The sequence below is a fragment of the Physeter macrocephalus genome, chromosome 4 (genome assembly GCF_002837175.3).
Source record: "Physeter macrocephalus isolate SW-GA chromosome 4, ASM283717v5, whole genome shotgun sequence".
Taxonomy (NCBI): domain Eukaryota; kingdom Metazoa; phylum Chordata; class Mammalia; order Artiodactyla; family Physeteridae; genus Physeter; species Physeter macrocephalus.
This window is the reverse complement of record NC_041217.1, coordinates 51,186,398-51,207,894: the sequence shown is the minus strand read 5'-3', so window position 1 is coordinate 51,207,894 and position 21,497 is coordinate 51,186,398. Positions and strand designations below refer to the sequence as shown.

Here is a 21,497-nt window from a genome sequence, read left to right as displayed (position 1 = left end):
ATTAGCAGATGCAAACTATCGATATTATATACAGAATGAATAAACAACAAGATCCGACTATATAGCACAGGGAACTATATTCAATATCCTGTGATAAACCATAATGGAAAAGAATATGAAAAAGAATATATAATATGTATAACTGAATCACTTTGCTGTACAGCAGAAATTAACACAACATTGTAAATCAACTATACTTCAATAAAATAGAATGGCTGCTGTGGGATACGCCTCATTGAACACCTTTGAAAAGATCTGGGTGGAGGTGTGCAGAGCTTCCCTAGGACATCGACTCCTTACAGAGAGAGCAAAAAGGCTCTGTCCTTGCCTTCCTGAAGAAGGAGGACAAATAAATCCTTGTGGGCTGTCGCTCTGCTAGCACTGCATGTGTGGAGGCAGGTGACTAAGACACCCCCATCTAGGGGGACAGTGGCCTGCTCCACTCTGGAGGTCATGGAGGAGGGCTTCCTCTTCTTGAATTTCAGCCCAACTCCTCAAAGATGAATAGTCTTGAGCAAATTAACTTTCTTGAGCCTATTTATTCACAAAGATTTGGTACCATAATGAGATTTTCCTGTGTGGGGGGTGTATGTGAGTGTGACAATGACATGCATGACGATAGCAGGCAGCACTAGCTGTGAGGTAGGGCTTGAAGTGTTAGCATCCTTCCTTCTCCACCAGGACTTAGAACCCTAGATACTTCAGGAGCACGGTACATAGTTGAAAACACTGGTGAGTGGTCAAACGAAACTTTTTTCTTTTTAGTTGTAGTCTTGGCAGGTTTGGGAGTGGCGAGGGGTTCCCTCTAGTTTTCCTTTGCGTCTGTATATCTGAGTTGGTGGGCAGGATGGGGAGTGGCGGGGGGTATGCAGGACGGACAGGGGCTTGGCTAGTCTTCATTACACCCTTGCCCGGGGGAGTCCTCAGTTACCTCTGCAGCCCTGCAAATCCTGGGGAGATGCAGGAGAGTTTCTTCCCCAAGCTCACCCCCAGGGCTCCTCATGACCCCCCTGAGACTAGGACCAGAAGATCCAGAACCCAACCAGGGAGCCAGAATGATCTCCAGACCCCCTCACCAGGCTACCCGTGTACCAGGCCACAGCACACAGCAACGTCCCAGCACTGCCAGAAGATGGGGTCATCCTACCAGGGAGGGAGTGGACGTGGCAGGAGGGAGACAGCGAATGTCCCTCCATTTCCTACTGCCTTACCTAAAACCTAAATTCCAAGGCTCTCCATAAGTGGCCTCAGCCCACATTCCCACCCTGTGTCCTAATAGCATCTTCCACGCAACCCAGCTCACACCTCTTCCATGCACTTCTGCAAGCCTTACCCATCTGGAACGTCCTCTCCTGGCTCCATCCAGATCCTGTCAAGCCCACAGGGGCGTCCAGCCCTTGGTGAGCCCTCACGTACACCCACGCACGCATGCTTCTGCCGAACATTTTCTGAGTGCCTGTTCCGTGCTGATACTCGGCAGGTACCGGGTCCCAGAGATAAGAACAGCATGGTCTTTGGCCCTAAGGCGCTCCAGAAGGAGATCCACCAGCAACAGCTATGGCCAAAGTTGGTGTAAGCAGAGTGGGCAGTGAGGGCAAAATGGGAATTCCTTCGGAAATTACACACAGTAGTAGGGCCACAGGAGGGTCTTCCAAAATGCTAGGTAATAAATTAGGTTTTAAAAGCCCAAGATTTTCTCACAGCTGTGGGTCTGACCACTTGAGCCACAGGCCAGGCCTCTGAAATTCTTGAGGGTTCCCTGTCTGCCCCTTCTTTAAACTGGAGTCTACAAACAGCTTTGGAGCAGGGAGTTTTGACCACTAGCCATCTCAACAGGGACCTGAAAATTGGGACCCACCAAAGTCTGAGTTGCTGCCGGCTGGCACCCTGTTCCTTCTTTTCTTGTGACGAGGTGTGTACACAGAGACTGGGCTCCCCGTTATGAGCCTCAGCCTCTGTATCTGTTGATAGAAATGGGCACGATTCCACCACGGGGACGGGGGGAAATCAACAACCTAGGAAATCCTCTAAGCTTCCTTCATCATTACAGCTCAAATGAAACAACCCCAGAGACCCTCTCCATTTACCCCACAGCGGAGCAGTAGTTAAAGTCCCTGCAGACACACTTCAGGATCTGGGCCCCCCAAGATCACACACATGGAAGGCCCTGATTTGAAGCAGAGTGGGCCTGGGTCACATAGCACTGCCTCTCCAATGAGACTGCCAAGGAAGGCCCTGGGCCTCAGGATGCGTGCAGCAGCCCAAGGCTGAGTGCCTTTTTGTAAAAAGCTGACTCCCTTTGGGTGCGGGGCCTGGGGTGAGCACGGTACTGACTGCTGCTGCCCCTCTGGCTTCACGTACTTTTTGCACAAGCGGGGCAATCTGTAATCCTGATACGCCCTCTCAGAGCCTCAAGACGAAGGGAAAGGCCAAGTGGATCCTGGCCATTTTACAGAGAGCAGGGACGGGACACCATGGGCTGCTAAGAACGGATGAGGGCAGAGCCAGCCCTGAGCAGAGGATCCTTCACTTCCCCCCCCACCCCCCATCTCTAATAAGTCCAGTGTCCAGACACGGCCATGAGCAAGGTCGCTGACAGCACTGACCCCGCTGGCCACCTCTGAAGTGCTTACGTCTCACCTCATCCTCTCCCCACCCCCAGTCAAAACCCCATTTCCCGAATCATGTCAACAGTGACTTAGGAGAGAAACAAGCTTATCCCATGGAGCCTGCCATCTACCCTTCTTTGTCTATACTTGAGAATACCAGGCTGGGGGAAGCCGAGGATCCCCGGATCCCTAACCCAAGGCATGGCCTGTGGGGACAGCGTGTGGCAGTGCTGCTTCACGGTTAGAGCACAGCCCTTGGCACCGAGCGGCTTTGACTGCGAACCCTGACTCCAAAATTTAACAGCTGTGTGGCTGGGCAAGTCACTTAGCCTCCCCCAAGAGGGGTGTCTGTGAGTGGAACAGGAACAATCAATAGGGTTCGTTAGCAGGACAAAGTGAGGATGTGGTGCAGCACAAGGTCTGGGAATTGAGTGTCAGCGTGGTCTTCCGGAGGGAAGGACCACCAGGTTGTTCCGGTCCTCTGGGACGGAATCTCCTCTTGACCCTCAGTAGAGGGGACAACCATTTGGTCCTGGGGCATGTCTGGTGTTCCCTCGGCATCTCGGGGGTCTCGCCTCCACGGTCGACTCTCCCGGTGACCACTGCCATGAGCTGGGCCAGCCCCCCAGTCAGACAGTGACTACTGTCTTGGTCTCTGCTGTCACCATCATTTCAGGGCTTCTTGTCTTATCACCATGCAGAGCAGTAACAATTGAGGACATAATTAAATACGTGTTGGGTTAACTTGGTCACGGGGGTTATTTGGTGGCAACACTGAACTACACCGATGCTAAGTTTGACTGGGTGTGAAACCGGACCTTTTATGCCTCAAACACTGAGAAGATCTGAGGGGCTCGCTGCCCGAGCACGTCCTGACTGATGTCCTGGCCCCTTCAGGACGGCCATCAGGATGGTGACCACAGCCTCAGAGTCTGCACTGCTCAGTGTCCTCAGCCCCTCAGTACACAAAGCCCCAGGAGCCTGGTTCCATGTGGCCAGGGGTAAAGAGCTGAGGGAAGTGTGCCTTATTTCAAAGGTCTCTCGGGGAGTTCAGCTATACAGAAGGAGCATCAGTAAATCCATCCTGCTTAGGGGAGAGATGGAGCCTGCAGCTTTTTAGGGGCCACTTTAGTATCTGACCAGGAGACTCAGGAATAGAGCCAAATGAGGAGCCCTGTCCCAGGAGGGTTCTACACATGGCTGACCTTTCTCCCATCCTTGAACTAGGGGAGCTGGGAGAAAGGTCAGCCATGTGTAGAGCCCTCCTGGGATAGGGCTCCTCATTTGGCTCTAGAGGTATGCTCTCTGGCCCTTCAGCCTGGGTACCTACTCAGCAGGGGCCTGAGTATAGATCATCAGTAAGGGTCCGTGGGGCACTGTCAATGAATGACCTTCCACACAAGCCAGAAGACAGGTCTTCCCGTGCCAACTCTATGCCCGGATATGCGCTGGGCACCAGCCTCATTCCACACACACATTCTCTCCCTTCACACACAGACATGTGAGGTCATCACACAACACACATATGCACACACCTACACATCCTACGCCGACACCCACATACCTTATCCAAACCCTAACCTGCTGCAGATGGTCTGGAAGGTGAAACGACAGTCCAGAAATCCCTACCCTGAGGATTCTACACAAATGCCATCTCCTCGCAGGACTGGGGGAAAGTCCCTCCCAACCCCACGGTTGAGGTTCTTTTCCTTTAAGATGCGTGTTTTTATTATCTGTTATCCAACATGCAGTCAGGAGCTTTGGCTTCTCCTTTCAATAGTGACCTCTGGACAAATCCCCCCGTGGCCATCTTGCAGCTGAGACTCCCCCCGACTCCCAGGTAAGAAAGGGTGGGAGTGGCGGGGGAGGAGCAGCTGCAGAAGAGGTCCCACCTCCTCTGGGCACAAGGTCTGTGGGCCCAGGCTGCACCCTTTACGGCCCCCCAGGGAAGGACGAGGGGACGGGGTGGGGCCAGGGTGTCGCTGAGGACCACAGTCACACCCCTCCATATCGTGGCCGGGCTAGGAGGGGATATGAGGAGAGGCTGACCGCGGCGGCCGTGGAGGCGGGAAGAGACCCCTGGCAGGAGGGGGGGCGGCCACGACTCCAAATTATAAATAACGAGGGAGGAAGGAGACAGAGAGCCCCCTCTCCGCCAGGCCCTCAGCCGACGCCACTGAGAAGGCCAGTGGCCAGGCAGAGGCTGAACCCCCTGAACCTGGGCAGCCCTCGCTTTGTGAAAGCAGGACTGGGGGGCCCTGTCCACGTGTTCTGAAGGGGAGGGAGGTCAATAAGTGGAATTTATCAGGCAGGGAGGGGCCTGATAATGGAGAAGTGACACTGCTGACCTCTGCCCTCAGCAGAAACCACGAGACCCTCAGGAGGGTGACGTCACTGCACGGCTGAGGAAATGGGGCCGCTCCCAGCTCCGGGACCTCTCTCAGCTTCACGTTCCAGGTGCGCGGCAAAGCCTGAGGAGGAGGCCGAGGCCTGGGCAGCCACCAGCTCAGGGCCACAGGTGGCTCCTCACCCTGCCCGGAGGGTAGTCTTCTCACCTGCCTGGTCGGGACACTGCCCCAGCCCCATCCCAGGCCCAGCTTCCCAGAGACATTCGTGGAGGGGCTAGAGCAAAGTCAGGGAGGCTGGGGGCAGTGAAGGCCTTCACACAACCCAACACACCCCTTGATTGGGAAAGGAACTGGTGGAGTAAAAGCCTTGCATTCGGATATTTTCCCTAAGGATTTTCGCATCCATTATCTTGTGTTCAGCCTCACAACAGTCCTGAGAAGTATCAATACATCACACAAGTATTATTTGGCGCACTTTAAAGATAAAGAGACAGAGGCTGGGGCAGGGAAATGAGTCCCAGGTCGCAGAGCAGGTCGTTTGCAAAGTTCTCTTCACTGTGCTCTGTGCCCCATGGTTTTGCACAAGTAGCAGGGGCACAGCCTGGGCCATGGGGGTGACTGGTGCCTTCTAAGAGGTCTCCGGGAGGAGCCACGGCCACCTGTGCTGCAGGGTTTGCCTGCCCTCTCGCTCCCTCTCGAGGTCTCCTGCTCTCCTGATGCTGTGTAAACGAGGGTACAGGGACAACTGCCGGGAGGGAGGGAGAGACAGAAAATGTGCGCTCTGAGCTCTCACCTGCTCTGCTCAGCGTCCTGCAGGGAGATGCCGGAGTCCCAGTCCACGTCCCCTGCTAGTCGCTCTAGGACCCAGAACAGAAGCAGAGATCAGGGCAGAGCCAGAAACTGGGCTCTCAGCTGCCAGTTGAGAAGCATGAAGGAGAAAGTTTTCTCCAGAAGCCATTTACTCCCCAGATTACTCCGACCCCCGAGGCGGAGGCACAGCCTGTCGTGGTGACTGCTGGTGGGCACTGTCATGCATGAGCTGAGGGGCGCACCGGGGTCCCCTCAGGCGCTGGGTGAGGGAAGAAGATAGGGAAAAAGCTGCCTCTGAGGGCTGAACGCTGAGCTCAGACTGACAGGACGCTACCCCTGTTTGTGGAAAAGGGCTCCTACCAAGAGGACAGTGAGGTCCACTGTGGGGTGAGGATGTGTCATCTGAGGGAGGTGCAAAAAGCTACTCTAGAAAGAGCTACAAGCCACAGGGAAGAAACTGTGGTAGCCTCTGCCCCAAGGATAGAGGATGGCCTCCCACAGGTCTGGGGGATCTGGGGGGACTTTAGCAGATGGGGCTGAGGTGGTAAAGAATCTCTGTCAAAGCCAAGACTAAGCGGACATCCTGATGAATTTGGTGACAGCCAGCCGTGCTCTCTTTTCCTGCCCCACCCTTCCGCAGTAACCCCCTTCCCCCTTTCCTTCTCCTGGACTCCCTCCTGTGCCTCCACCACCACACCCACAGAGTGGGCCTTACCTGGCACAGCTCTGTCCCGGGATGAAGTCCAGGCTGGGCTTCCCACCTTGGAGGGGCCCTGCCCCCCAACACTTAGCATCTCCTGCAGCAGAAGGCGGTTCCTCTCCACGCGGTCAGACAGGGACAAGGTGCTGCCCCCGGTGCCCAGGGCCCCCAGGTCTCCAGCTCTCCAGAGCTCCCCCAGCAGGGCTGGCCTGGGGACGAAGTCTTCCTCGGACGTCAGAGACAAGCTGTCCAGGTCTTCCTGTGTGACGAGACCATCCTGCAAGGGGTATGACCTTCCTTTCCTCAGGCTGGGCCTGTGGGTGGTTTTGTTACAAGGCCCAGAGCCCTCAGGCTGGCTTGGAGTGACTCTGTGCATGGGGCTGTCTTGCAAAGAGCTGGGCCCTGGCGATAGAGCCCTGTCGTGGTCAGGCAGTGTCCGTACTGCTTCTGGAGGCCACGGGCTCCTCCTGTTCCAGCTCTGGAGCCCAGAGGCAGGCGACCTGGGAGGCCCAGGGGCCCCGTTCCTGGCTGACTCCTCCTCAGAGACGCTGCTGTCCAGCAGCCCGTCGTTTGGGTTCTGAGCATGATGGACCACCACGGCATCAGGTAGGGAAGACCCCTCTGATGGAGTCCTGGTTCCACCCACCTTGACTCGTCTGCATTTGGGTTTCTTGAGGGATGGCCGCTCGTGAGAAGTGAGGCAGGGGCTTGCCCCCTGTTTGCCTGCTGTCATCTTCTCCTTCAAGGCCCTCACCTTGGACTCCAGCACGGAGGGGCCTTGGAGCTGTATCCCCTGTGCCCCAGGAGGCTGGGGGGCCATCAGTCTGGGTGCTCTGTCTTCTCGAGGACAGGGCCAGTGTCTTGGGAGGTGTCCATTCTCAGGCTGTGGCTCAGGGCCACTTCTCTCCACAGCTGAGGTCACCTCCATGAAGCTGGCTGTTCTGCTCCCTATTTTGGGTCCTCTGGAGGAGAAAACAGACAGAGCTCCTTAGACCCAACACCTGGCTAGCTCCAACAACCTCCTGGGTCCCCAAAGTGCCTTGGGATAGAGACCTGTCCAGAGAAAAATAACTTGGGGTCAGAGCAGGGGATGCCCCCTAGACAATGTGAAAGCACCTCGAAGAGAACAAATCATTGGATGGTACACGTAAGTTATTACTGAGTTTTTTCTTCCAAGTCTAAGTAGTGTTCTAATTTTTCTACCCCCATTTTACACGTGGGGCACAGTGGAGAGTCAAATAACAAGGAATCTTCTGCCCAATGTGGACCAGAGTGAAAATGGGGGCCAGATTTCCCAGTCCCTGGCCTCTTGCTTTCCTGATAGGTGTCAGGCCTCAGGGGAGGATGGCAACGTCTGCTAAGGGCCAACACGCTCTTCCCTTTCCAAGGGGAGCCAATGCAGAGGATGGACTTCAGGAAGATACCACCCAGGATCTGACCCTCTGGCAGAAGGGGCCCCCTGTGCTCAAACCACAGGAGCGCAGCATGGGGCTGTGCCCACAGGGAGGCCAGGATCAGGCACCAATGCCTATCAGCATCTGCTCTGTGCCAGGCAGGCCTGCAATCACTTTCAAACACGCTCTCGCAAATAATCCTCAAGCAGTTCTGCCAGGACAGGATTATTATCCTTATTTTTACAGACAGAGAAACTGAGGCACAGAGAGATTAGGTGACACGGGAGCTAAGGGAGGCCCAGTTGGGAATGCAAAGCTTCTCCTGCCAAGACTAGGGCTCTTCCAAAACACTCAGTGACCGTGTACCCCCATTGCCCCTACTCCTATGAGAATATTGGTCTAGACAGGTTAAGTGACTTGCCCAAATTACACAGCCCCTTGGTGGCACGGTTGGTGTCAATGTCTTCAGAGGGAACAAAAGTGAGCAGGAGATTTTACTCACCAAGTTGTTCTGTGCACACATACATGCCACAATGTCTTAATATTTATCCTGCTCTCTGAGAACATGCTCCTTCTCCATCATACATCTAGATATGTCCCACTTGAAGTAAACTGCATGTATTTACATAAATACATGCATCCACATTGACACAAATTACAAACAAGAAGTTATTCTCCTCATATATTGACCAACGATTCACCACAGAATTCTCTTAAATGCCAAGTCCCTCTATAGTCACTTACTACAATTCAATTTTTACGTTTCAGGAATACACATATTTCACCAAGCAAAATACACACACAGTGTGTATGTTACCTCAGTTTTAAGCCTGTGAAGTTTAAGGTCTGTCTTTGGGAGGAAGAGATCATTTACTACACCAGTCAATCTAGAAGTTACCAGCGTTGTCTTGGCAGCCCGGCCACCCGTTCCTCTCTTCTAAGGTTCAATCCAGAAAGCAGGGGATGTGAAGGTAATGGGAGCAATTTCAGTCACATTACAAGAACTTTCTTTCGGGTAAACTCGAACAGCATTCCAGAGATCATCCATCTCCGGAGACCTGGAAGGATGCGACCTTCCCCTGGGGAACAGTGGGTATCGACTTGTGCGGCCCGGCACCGCCGAAGTCTACGGCCCAAGTGCTGTACTTCTCTAAGCCGGAGACGCTGAAATGAAGACGGACGTGACGGACGGGCCTCCCCTGCGACCCTCCCTTCCCGCTCCCCACTGGCGGTCCCGCCACCCCCGGCCCGCCCGTCGCCTCGCCTACTCCGTACTCACTGAAGGCTGCCGCCGGCAGGTCGGGCCGCCGCCTCCATCCCTTCCATCCCCGGCGAGGCCGGGGCCTCCTCTCCCCCCGTCTCCCTCCCGGGCCCGCTTCGGGGACCGGGGCGCGCGGGCTCGGCCGGGGCTCTGAGAGTGCGGCCCGCAGGCCTCGGCCCTCGGGGCGCTCCCGGCTCGGCTCTCGGCTCTGCGGGCCGCCCTGGGGCTCCGAGTGGGGTCGGGCCGGAGCAGCCGACCCGCGGGCCGCGGCCTCCCTCCGGGTCCGGGGAGGGGACGCGGGGTCGGGCGGGGAGGAAGCGGCATGGGCTGCTAGCTCATGGTTCGGCCACGAAGGGGAGAGAGGCCAAGCCCGGCGCCTTCCTGGCCGGGACGGGAAGAGGGAACGGGAGAGCAGAAAGGAGGGGCGGCGGAAGGGGCTAGAGGAGCGGCCCTCGCCCCCACCCCGCCCCGCCGCCCTCCGCGCTCGCCGCGGCCCCGGTCGCGGCCGCCTGCGCCCTGCAGAGCTGCCCCTCCCGGCGGCGGCGAGCGATGCCCTCCAGACGTCTAAGCGGCGAGCACGCCCGCGAGTTTGGGGACTCGGACGGGGCGGGGGCTGCCTTCCGGGCCGCCGGACCTAACCTCTCGCGGCCCGGGTCGCCCAGTCCGCCCGGCGAGCGCCCGCAGCCGAGGCTTCTGGGAGAGCGCGGCCGTGGGACGCGGCTCCACGCGAGCCAAAGCTGCGGAAACACCACTTTCTCCCAGAGCTTCGCGGGAAGGAGTGTAACCCTACACCCGGGGCGTGGGGAGGAGGCGCGGCTGTGGGCTGTCTGGGTGGAAGCTGAGGAATGCCCTTTGTTTAGACAACTTTTCCGGAGGAGTCGCCCTCTCCGAGGGGCCGTCTCCTTGGAGGTCAAGGTCATTTGTTTCCGCTTTCCAGCGGCGCGAGGGGACCCGCAGTGGACGCGAGTTCCCTCATCCTGTCCTGCTAAGGGGAGAGCCAGGTGCCTGCATTGGCAGTCGCCTTGAATGGGGACCGATTCTCGGGGGTTCTGGACACTCCTTAAGACACCTTGTCACTTTTTCCAGACCTGGGATGAAGTAGCTGCAAAGGACTTCACCAGCAGCTGTGGCCCCAACCAACGGGGCTTGCTTTCTCTTTCCGCCCAGAGGGGGGGGACAGGTCCTCAACTATTTCCAAACCTATTTTTCCACAACAAACGGGAAACAGTAAGAGAATTAGGACCCAGGAGGTTCCGGAAATCTCTACAAAGGAAAAGTGCTGATCGTTTCCTTCTGCCAACAAGCTTCACTCTCAAGCGCGGTTGCTATTTGCACTGAGGCACTACAGTCACCATCTAGATGACACACCTAGCAACAGTAAGGACCACGCAGTGCGCTGACTGCTGCGCAGAGCCAGGAAGGGTGGCAGGGAAGGATGGTAAGGAGGCCTGCCCTTGAGTGAGTAGGAGTTACCCTGCAGAAGAGGGGGAAAGGGGCATCTGGGCAGGGCAAAAGCATCCAGGTCTGAGAGCAGCTGTTTGGGGAGCTGTGGGTGGACTAACCTTGGGCTAATTTAGGAACCTGGGAGATTATCTAGGGCAAACCCCCTGTGTTACAGAACAGGCCCAAGGTCACACAGCTCTGGGACGGGTGGTCTCCAGAGTCGTGGGTAGCGCTCTTGCAGTTAACCCCTCCCCGCCTCCGTATTCCCAGAGGAAGCGGTTCCTCCAACAGGGCATTTACCATTCTGTGCTTGTTAGTACTGATCACTTCATATTACAGTAACTGGTACCATTTATGGAGGGTGCCCTGTGCACCTGGCATTGGGTTAAGTGCCTTACATTCCTTGTCTCACACTGCAGCCTTAAGAGATGGGTACTGTTTACTCTCTCCTTTCTACAAATGAGGAAACTGAGTTAGGTGATCTGCCCAAGGTCACAGAGCTAATAAGTCCAAGACCCTCACATTAACCACACAGTACAGTGCTGTTGCCAGCGTTCTGCGTGTTCAACATGGAAAGATTCCGTTTAAAGAAGTAAAAATAATTGTGAAGTGCTGTGATAGTCAAATTACATTGCCATGATGGTCTGGCCCTTACATTTCTGGATCCTTTCTGCCTTCCTATCTTGCCAGCCCAGGTAAAATCCTGTAAACCTCAAAAGACTTCTTCTTCCCCTCCGTGTGCCATGTCAACCCTACCAACAACGATACTATTACTATTATTGGGGACCTCCTATGAGGGAAGGCATTCTACATAGGACCTTTTAGATCTTTACAACAACCCTGCAAAGTAGGTATGGTGTATCCCCACTTTAGGCATACGGAAATCGGGGTACAGAGGGGTTAAGGGACTTGCCCAAGGCCACACAGCTAGTATAGCCAGCATCTGAACCCAGTTCTGTCTGGGTCCAAGACCTTCTGCCTTGCTTCCTCCTTTCAGAGGCGCAACTTTGGAGCTCAGTCTCTTAGAGGTTCCAGTTCCATGACTCCTGCTCCCACCCCTCCCCCAGACGTTAATGATCTGTAAGGCAAGTTTCTGAAAGTTCTAGCAAGGGCTTAATATTTAAAGGAAACCTGCCCTCCACCTTTTAAGATGCAAATAATCACCTTCAATTTACTCATTAAGTTTGTTATTTTGCACTTAACGGGGGGGGGGGGGGGGGGGGGCGTGTCATAGCTATACAGAGGCACCCGTCCTAAAAACACCAATAAGCAAATCCTTAGAATGCTCTTAAATTATCATGGCATTCACATGTCTGAGGGCACTTCTCATTCATCTGGATTCTATTTGGTTCAGCAAATATCTCTTGAGCTCCTACTATGTGCCAGGCACTGGGGAGACAAAATGTAATACCACAGACCCTGCCCTTGAGGAATTTCCGGTCAAGGTGGAGTGGGGGAGGGGCAGGTGCTTAAACTTGCTGTGTAAGTGGTCCCATCAAGGTTAGCATAGCGTGGAGGTGTAGGTCATTCACAGGAATAGCAAGATTGAGATGTGTGTTGGGTGGGACGGGAGGTATCACGGAGAGCTGGGTCTTGCAGCATGAGCAGGAATTAGCCAGACAGAGGGGGAGGGGTGGGAGAGGCACGTCAGAGGGGGGGATTAGCATAAACATCGGCACTGAGGTGTGAAACTGCCTGGTTTAAGCGTTAAGTGTAAAAGTTAATTTGGGAAAGTCTGGGGGCTGGGGTGAGGCTGCAGCGCAGGGCTTGCGCTGGCCCCTGGTTGAGGGCCTCTAGGCCCGGGGTGAGGAGTTTGGACCCCGTCCTTTGAGGTGGGAGTCCCTAGAGGGTGGTCTGCATCAGGCCTTAGCCTTGAGCATGGCACGTTTCTGGGCTGGGGAACTGCCTTATTTCCTTGTGTATCAGACACTTTCATTACCAACCTTTGGAGAGAAATCTAGGAGGAACACAAATATATAGTAAATAGCAATCACGTAGTCCCCCTCCTCCATTTGAATCACCTAGGGAAACCCACCATCCCAGGAAGCCCCCTTCCCCTTAGCCTGGATGAAAACACAAGCCTCACTCCTCCTCTCCACCCTCCCCCAGTGTGCTCTGAACACTCAGCTTGAATAAGGAGCCTTGTGGGATGTGGAAATAGGGTTTCACTTAGGATGGAGGGAAAGGGTGAAATAGTCCTTCGAGGTCACTGCGTTAGAGCAGGTGGGGTGGGAATGGGTGGGAGGGACGCCTCTGCCATCCCTCCACTATACTGCCTGAAGGAGCTTGTCCAGCTGGAAAGCAGAATTTCCTGGTCCTGGTCATGGGGCACGTGGTCGGAGGAGCACTCAGGCAACTGATCCTGGCAGCAACTCCTGGGGACACTGTTCACCACCCAGGGCCTCCCCTCGGGCCCTCATCGTTTCCTTCCAGCAGAGGCTCAAGAGAGTGTCGGGACTGGTCTCCCATGTGCCTGCCTCTCCCCTGCTTGGAACCCTCCCACTATCTCCCAAGGTTTAATCTGACCAGTGTCTGTGTAGACTCTCCTGGGACTCTGCTCGAAAGGCTGTTGCTCAGGTCTCACCCTTGAAGATTCTGATTCCTTCGCTGGAGTTAGGCCAGGAATCTTGTTTCCTAATAAGCTTCCCAGGTGATTTTGAGGCCCAGTTTCAAGAAGCCCAAGTCCTCAGGTTAAAAGTCAAACTCCTTCTTATGGCACAGGGGTCCCTCCAGCCTTGCTCTCACTACCCCGACAGCCTGTCCTGCACACCCACCATATTGAATTGCTTCTAGTTCCCCCGGCTGGCCACAATGGTTCACATCTCCTCGCCTTTGCCCATCTTTCCTTCAGCCTGAAACACACTGCTTCACTCCACACACTTATACATCCCATCCCAACTTGGATATCTCCTCCTAGACCTTCCACACTCAGCTCCAATGGCGCCTCTTCAGGGACACCTTCCTAACATCCTCTGCAGTCCTCCCAACCTGGGTTAGGGCATCCTGGGCCCGCTTCTGCCAAAGCACTTATCACACTGAGTTGTCAACATCTGACACGTCACAGAGTGCTTCCTGATCCACACGCGCGTTCCTGGCCCCAACACGTGCCCAGCACATAAAAGATATTGACTAGATGCCACATGGTTAAATGAAAGAAAAAAATCCCTATCAGGTAAGAATGCCTAAGAGGAGAAGAGGGGGCCACTGCTGCTAAGAAGATCAAGGTCATTTCAAAGGATTTGGTTCATTCCCTCAGTATGGCCCATCCTGCCCCAGGACCTGTGAGAAAGTCGGTCACTGGCAGGGCGAGGACCGGCATCTGGGCTTCCTGATGACTGCCATTTACGCCTGATGCTCAGGCCTCCTTGCACCTGCCCCTCCTCTCTTTCCCCAAAATGGCCATTGATCACAGACAGTGGTGTGGACCTTCCACTTCAATTCTGAATGAGCCTGGAAACTTGGAGATAAAATAGCTCTCAGAAAAAGAAATAGATGGGGAAGGGGAGAGGAGAAAATAACAAGAGAGAAGCATGCAAAAATATGTTGAGAGAAGACACCAGGTACATAACAGGCAACATGACAACTGGGCACTTCCAGAGAGCAGCCACTCAGTTTTCTAGTCATGCCGCACTGCACATGCCAACACACAAGTGTGAATACACGTATGCCATGCTGTCCTTTGCCACGCGTGCCTGAATTGACTAAGACCCAAGAAAGACAAAGGCGTGGTTCCTACCTGCTCAGGGTCAGCCTGCACTGCTCCCCAAGGCGGGCAGGCAGGGAGCTGCTGGGATGGGACGGGACCTTCCCTGGAGAGACGGACTCCAGACTTCACTGCCCTTGAGGGCCACTCACCCTGTACCCACCCTGAGTCTGCTGGGCATCCGTTCCCGTGTGAGCCCGAACTGCAGCTTTTCATTTCATAATCCTAATCACAAGGAAATGACTGGGCTTAGGCAAATATTTTAAAACTCTCCCTCCCACTCTCCCATGCCTGGCCTGTGGGAGGCCGTCATCAATATAAGGAGAGGACACCTAGCTTTCACCTGTCAGTAACCACGGTCATCTTGGCCAAGTCAATTTTCTCATTAACAAAATGAGAGCAGATGTAGGGAGAAAGGTACTGGAGGTTGACTGAGAGCTGGAGTCATGTTTGTGACAGTTTTTGATCTTGAGAAAAGACAGAAAGTGCTCAGTACTATTCAATAACTGGATTAAGACATATGAGAGGCTATGAAAGCCTCGGGGAGCCCTTTCTAGCCCCAGGCTGTGCAACACCTTGTCCTGCAGGGGTTCTTGCCTCGCCATTCCCTCCTGCCCCCACGAGCCTGGCAGGTTTTGCTCCAGACACAAAAGAGCCTCAGAAGCAGCCTCTCTCTGAGCAAATTCCCTCCATTTCCGGAGGCCATTGGAAAGTTTTTTTTCCTGGGTTAAATATGTGGCGGGTGAGGTATAGAGGAAAAGACCCCAATTTGAAAAGTTCAGGATTAGACTCTGGCAACCTGGGTTCAGCTCTGGCGGGACCACATCTACTTGTGGGTCCAAGGACTGGTCACTCTGAGGAGTTCAGTTACTTCATCTGGAAATGCTGGGCTGGACTAACAGGTCCCAAACCAAGCTTCTCAGAACCCCAGGGCCCTGTGGGGTATGAGTAGGTCTCTTGTGAAAAAGAGATTTCAAGTCTGATAAATTTGGGTGATAAACATGCCATCTCATCCTCCTGGCAGGTCATTCGGCCCAAAGGCATTTCAAAGGCTCAGCCAAGTCCTGAAGTGAAAACAAAACAAAACTAAACCAGTTTACCTTTGCTTAACTTTGCCTTTCTCAAAAGGAATTGACCACGGAAACTGTTTCCCCCCAAGTAGCAATTAACATCTTAAGGAACACACTCTGGGACAACCTGGACCAGACAATCTCTCAGGTTCCTTCTTGTCAGGGTCTCTTGGCCCAGAGGGGAGGAGCAGGCAGCTGCTGTGCAGCAAATTCTAGGATCCCATAGAGAGGGCCAGGCTGCAAGCAGAAAAGTCTCCCTTGGGGGCAAGTGGCAGCCCATCCCAGCTAAATTTTATTTTATTTTTAAAGAAAATCTAATGCTAAGAGGAGTTAAAGACCAAAAAAGGTGAGAATTTGAAAAAAATAATCTCAATTTCCGTTCTGACTCTTTGTCAATTTGACTAAGTCAATTCACCTTAAAACTAACAGCCTCACTTTGCCCATCTGAGAAAAGGGAGAGCGAGGGAGACTTGGTTGCACTCACTCAACATTAATCCTCAGAGCGGGGTTTCCCAACCTGGGGTCCCTAGACACCTGATGGGGAGGGGAGCGTAAGCTATATCCCACATTTAAAGAAGTCTAAAGGAAATTATACATTTACCATGAGAAGTGTCTTTGCTTTTGACTGGTATTGTATCAACTCAGTATGACAATGTGGGCTGACATGGGGACAAGGATTATTACGCAATAAATATGGTTGGCTTGTTGGACAAAATCTTTACAGACTTAAGGGCCATAGAAGTAATCAAAGAATCAGCTGGTAACAAAAAGGTAAGAAGAGGTTGGGTCCAAAACCAGTTTTAAGAGCTATGGTGGAGAGTGCAGGGGTGGATGGGGTCTGGAGGAGGTTAGGGTGTTCAAAGAGAAGATACCGCCCCAAGGAGAATCTGGGGTTGCCTGCAGAGGTATGTTTAGTGTGTAGAGGGCTGTGACACGGTGGCCCTTTTCAGAGCTTGCTGGGGAAGGGTGTGAGGTGCTACCTTTCCTGAGCTGAGGAGAGAAGAGTCCCCATATGGCCAGTGGGCTCAGGGATCAGACTAAAGTGGATTCTCTATAACTTCTTAGAAAGCCTTCTGGGAGTGCCAGTGTCGGAGGCTTTGCCATCCCTTGAAAGCTCTGATTTTGTACGTGCAAAGTCCTGCCCCATTAAGCCCCACATAACCCCTTCATAAGCAGCCACATTTGGAAAGGTTCTCTGCATGGTCCCATGGCTGTTTTCTTTTCCCCCCAAGATGCTGTTCACCCAGAATTACCTCTTTACTCTCCTCCTCCCCTTTCTCTCTCTTGGGCCTCTTCACCAACGTCTCCCCAGCAACTTCTGGCTTCATTTCTGCAGCAGTCTTAGGAGCTGGGCCCTGGGGACTTGTTTCTGCCCCCAGGAGAGCAGCGGTGAAAATCGTACATCCCTCTAAGTCACCAAAAAGGTGCTTAGCTTTTAAAACTTCTTCAGTATGGAGCATCTAAGACAAAAACAATCTTTCTCTTGCTAATGTTGATATTGCTAATAATATCTCTTACTGAGTTTGGGCCATTTCTGTGAAGATTTAGAGGAAATAAGAGGAGAACTGAGGTGAATTCCACCTGCCCCAGGACCTGAGCCAGGCTTCTGGCTTTAGCTAACTGGCGAAAGCTGAAAAGGATTTTCCTCTAGGGTGTTGGGAACAAAACATTTTGGGAACTTCTGGCTTCATTTCTGCAGCAGTCTTAGGAGCTGGGCCCTGGGGACTTGTTTCTGCCCCCAGGAGAGCAGCGGTGAAAATCGTACATCCCTCTAAGTCACCAAAAAGGTGCTTAGCTTTTAAAACTTCTTCAGTATGGAGCATCTAAGACAAAAACAATCTTTCTCTTGCTAATGTTGATATTGCTAATAATATCTCTTACTGAGTTTGGGCCATTTCTGTGAAGATTTAGAGGAAATAAGAGGAGAACTGAGGTGAATTCCACCTGCCCCAGGACCTGAGCCAGGCTTCTGGCTTTAGCTAACTGGCGAAAGCTGAAAAGGATTTTCCTCTAGGGTGTTGGGAACAAAACATTTTGGGGTGTGTGTGTGTGTGTGTGTGTGTGTTTAATCATGTCAAATGACCTGATAAATAACTGCATAATTTGGGCTGGAGGAGTTAAAGTATAGGGGAAAATGCAAAAAACTTTGAAATGGTCCAAAAAACATCATTGGACGTACTGTCTACTGCATCCTTTCAGGTTATCTGAGTTATTTTACAATTCTATAAATTGTAGAAAAACTGACAGTAATGCAAATTATTTTGTCCATACGAATGCCAATTATAGTTGGTGGAATTGACCCATGAATAGTGACCAGTTTTGCTGATTTTGCATTTATTTGTAAATTTTTCTCACCATTCCAGATGTCTATATATTTGCCTGCGTTTCAGATTCTCTTCTGAACAGGTTGTAACACTGTATGGGTTCTCTTATTAATTAATGACAAATAAAATCTATAATTCTATGAAAGGCATGACTATATCCTCTTTTAAAATTACCTTTTGATGTGTCCACAGAGAAGGGGCCATGTGAGGACAGAGAGAAGGCAGCCATCTGCAAGCCAAGCAGTTAGGCTTCCAGAGAAATCAAATCTGCTAACACCTTGATCTCCACTACCAGCCTTCAGGATGAGAAATATATTTCTGTTATTTAAGCTACCCAGTGTGTGGGATTTTGTTATGGTAGCCCTAGCAGACCAAGACCATTTACCCAATTTGTTTATCCATTCACCTGTTGATGGACATTTGGTTGTTTCCAGTTTTTTTGCATTGTGAATAAAGCTGCTATTAACATTCATATACACAAATTATCTTTGGCCAAATTTATTCAACTCATGTTTTCAATTACGCTGATATTTCTTAGCGTAAACCAGGCATTATGGTTGGACCCTGAGGAGAGAAAATTAGATAGCACCCTTGCCCTCAAGAACAGTCTAGAATGGGGGGGGAATTTGGGGTGGTGGGTAGAGATTGACAAATGACCAGACTTGATAGAGATAAGCAGTGCTCTAAAGGGGACACTGGTGGAATGTAAGAACAGGGGCATGTTAGTTTTTGTGAAGGAAAGTGAAAGTGCTTGCTGGCTTTTCCTGGGGAGGTGAAGGGCAGGAGGGGAAATTCTCTGGAGAATCAGCCTCACGCATGGAGGCAGGGAGACAGGCCTTCCTGAAGCTTCCATTCCAAGGATGGGTAGAAATGAAGGTGGACTATAGTAGAAGGAGGTCAGATTCTTAAAAGCCTCGTGTCCTACAATATATAGGACAGATGGTAGGTAGCCTTTAAAACTTCAGAAGAGTAAAAATTTTGGCTTCTCATATCTCCTGGCATGTCTAAGGGAACAAATACCGTGGCCTGAGAAGTCACTGATGATTTTGAGTCAATGATGAAATGACATGGTTGGATGTGTGTTTACAAAAACAAAACAAAGCTCTGGATTGCAGAGGGAAGATGGATTAGAAGCAAGGGAACTAGTGCCCCAGGGTAGGTTCTCCAGTAGAAGGTGCTGAGAGGAAGCATGGAATATATAATATTTGTTAGAGAGCTACATCTGTGAAATTAAAGGGAGAAGCAGGATGGGTGGAGGAAGAAGTTGAACCACAGAGAGGGGCCGACAAACCCTTGGCCAATCCAGCATGAGGTCCTGGGGTGAATATTGCCCCTCAGAGTTGTCATGTGTTGGGACAAGATGGCTGAGCATTTATATGCCCGGCATAAAGAACAGTCACTCCACGTGGATTCGTCTAGTCACTGGATGGTGATTGCCCCAGCAAGGGCATGGTTTGTAGTGAGGTAGCTGTCTGCCACTGAGACAGACCCTGGAGGAGCTGTCAACCAGAGACACTGCTCACAGCAGCCCCCTGTACCTATGCCCCCACACCTGTGAAGCAAGTCCTTCCTTGGACAGAGATCTGGGCGGGGCACTTCTGTGTCCACCTTAGTCCACCCTTTGTGTCATTCAGCTCACTTTTCCACACAAGTCCAGATAGCAGTTCTTCCAGGATTGTGGTGAGCTTTTCTTCCCAGGGGAGGCTAGTAGGACAAGCCAGCACCCCCGACTGATGCAGTGGGTCTCTGGGCCACAGTCGATGCTCCTTCACTCTAGATGCCTCTCCTCGTCAGTTATCAGCTCTCCCAGCTTCAGAGGCTAGTCTGATGATATGACCCAGACCTTACCCCCAAGGGGCCTGGGACCTGGTCACTGTGTCCTTGGGCTGAGGTTTCTGTATCTCTCCGTTTACAGGCACAGTTGGGAGTATCAAGGGAGTATCAAGGGTGCCCAGGTCACCTGTGTTAAAAAATAATTTTCTTTCCAGAAAAAAGACAAAAGCATGACTCTTCAACAGATACAAAGATGAATGAGATATGTGTATATATACAAAAGTTCAGGGAAGCCAAAAAGCACAGACATTTATGGCATACATGAAAGTTGGGATGAATTGCAGGTAGAGACAAAGTTTTTCTCTACAGTGGGAAGAAAGTCCATTAAAATCACTACAGACAAGACAGAATTTACATTTCCTACAACTTAACAAAGAGTTGCAAAACAGCTTGAGTTGAGGAATAAGACTAGAATCCGATAATCCCGAAGGGTAGGCTATAAATGATATACCGTGTTCTTTGAAACATCTGTTTTCCACACCTGGGTGCCAAACATACTCCTCCCCGTCCCCACTGCTAAATAACAGCAGCCCTTCCTCTTCCTGATGATCGGGATCAATTACTCTACCAAACCATGACTCCTCTTTTTGCCTGCTGGTGCCTGGACAGAGGAAGCCCAAAGTGCCCTAGCTCATCATTCAGTGGGACCAGGACTTCCAGTCCTGCAGAGCTCAGAGTCAGGGGACAGAAAGCAGAAAGTGGATTAATGAGCTTGATGCTAAGTGGAGCTATTCCTGCTTCCACACCTTGGTACTCAGACTCTGTGTCCTTCCCTTTGGAGGCCCAGTACCATATACAGGGTTTTGATTCAATGCATGTATGGAATCCTGGAGGGTGACACCCATACTCACAGAGTACTGCCTCTGCTTGGCACTTTAGCTATGCTTTCAGTATACCATTCCACAGCTCTTTCAGGCTGGCAGCTTCTAGGTGGTAAATTCCATGGTCATGAGCTGACTCTCACACCCCCCCATGCTATAGTTAGCCTACTGGTCTGAGGTGATATTATATGGAATCCCATACCAGTGTATAAAGTACTCTGAAAGGCTTCAGATGGTGGTGCTGGTTGAGACCCTCTGTGGTCAGGAAAAGGCAAACCCACAACCTGAATATGTATCTATTCCTCTGAGGGTAAAGAACAAACTTCTGGACCTTCCAGGATGGAAAGGGCCTAATGTAGTCAACTTGTTACCAACTGGCTGGTTTTGTCTCTTGAGGAAGAGCAAATAATATGGTGCCATAATGGGGACTCCGTTTTGGTCTCTGTTGCAGGCAGGATGACTTTGGTGGCAGCAGAAGCCAAATTACCTTTGGTAAGTGATAGTCTACATTTGTGGCCCATGAATAGCCTCCATCTTTGCCCCTTCAGCCACTTTGTTCATGTTTCCATCATGCCAACACGGGAGCGGCTGATGACAGAGACTGGCTGAGGTCAGTGGTATGAGTCATCTGTCTGCTTGGTTGCTTAGTTCTTCATCAATGGTGGATGCTCTCTGAGGATGTTAATATGTGATTCTAAGATTTTCCCACATCACCCCCATTTCCATCCCCATTTCCATAAGTCCATCCACATACCTTTACCCCAGACCCCTTATCCCTGATCTTCCTGTTTTTCCTAATCAGCTAGCCAGGCCATTTTCCACGATATAGTCTAACCTTGGGTCACTTCTCCTTTCTACACCAAGTGGATGACCAGTACACTGCTCAAAGGTCTGACAATTGGATTTTCCTTCATTACTGTCTTTCAAGGCTACCCCTGTGCGAGGCTGCAGTGCACCTACTGTCCAGTTGCAGCTTGCACCCACATATGGAGCTGACCCATCCATGAAACGAGCTCAGGCTATTTTCTCCTCTTTCATTTGGTCTTACAGGGTGTCCCATACAGCCATAGGTGTGCCCTGAGGGAGGAGCTCTCAGGTAATCATGGTAGGTGACGGCGGGGGTCTGGGTTACCTGTTCATGCAGCCTGCTTGTGCCCTCTTACCCTCCTTATGCTCAGTCC

At 52.0% G+C, this 21,497-nt stretch overlaps 1 protein-coding gene across 4 annotated transcripts in view; it reads right to left on the bottom strand.

Moving 5' to 3' along the window:
- The window catches only part of KIAA1614 (KIAA1614 ortholog), a 42,166-nt gene extending 32,903 nt beyond the window's left edge, over positions 1 to 9,263 (bottom strand). For 2 of the 4 annotated variants that reach the window (XM_028488610.1, XM_028488612.2), the window contains exons 1-4: positions 9,141 to 9,165; positions 8,679 to 9,025; positions 6,483 to 7,429; positions 5,751 to 5,814 (exon numbers count right to left, since the gene is read on the bottom strand). In XM_028488610.1, coding sequence (XP_028344411.1) covers positions 5,751 to 5,814; positions 6,483 to 7,429; positions 8,679 to 8,731 — 1,064 coding nt within the window. In that variant the 5' untranslated portion in view covers positions 8,732 to 9,025; positions 9,141 to 9,165. Of the gene's footprint in view, positions 1 to 5,750; positions 5,815 to 6,482; positions 7,521 to 8,678; positions 9,026 to 9,140 lie in introns of all 4 variants that reach the window. The other 2 variants (XM_028488611.1, XM_007105131.3) reach the window with 2 other exon arrangements.
- Positions 9,264 to 21,497: the final 12,234 nt, after the last annotated feature.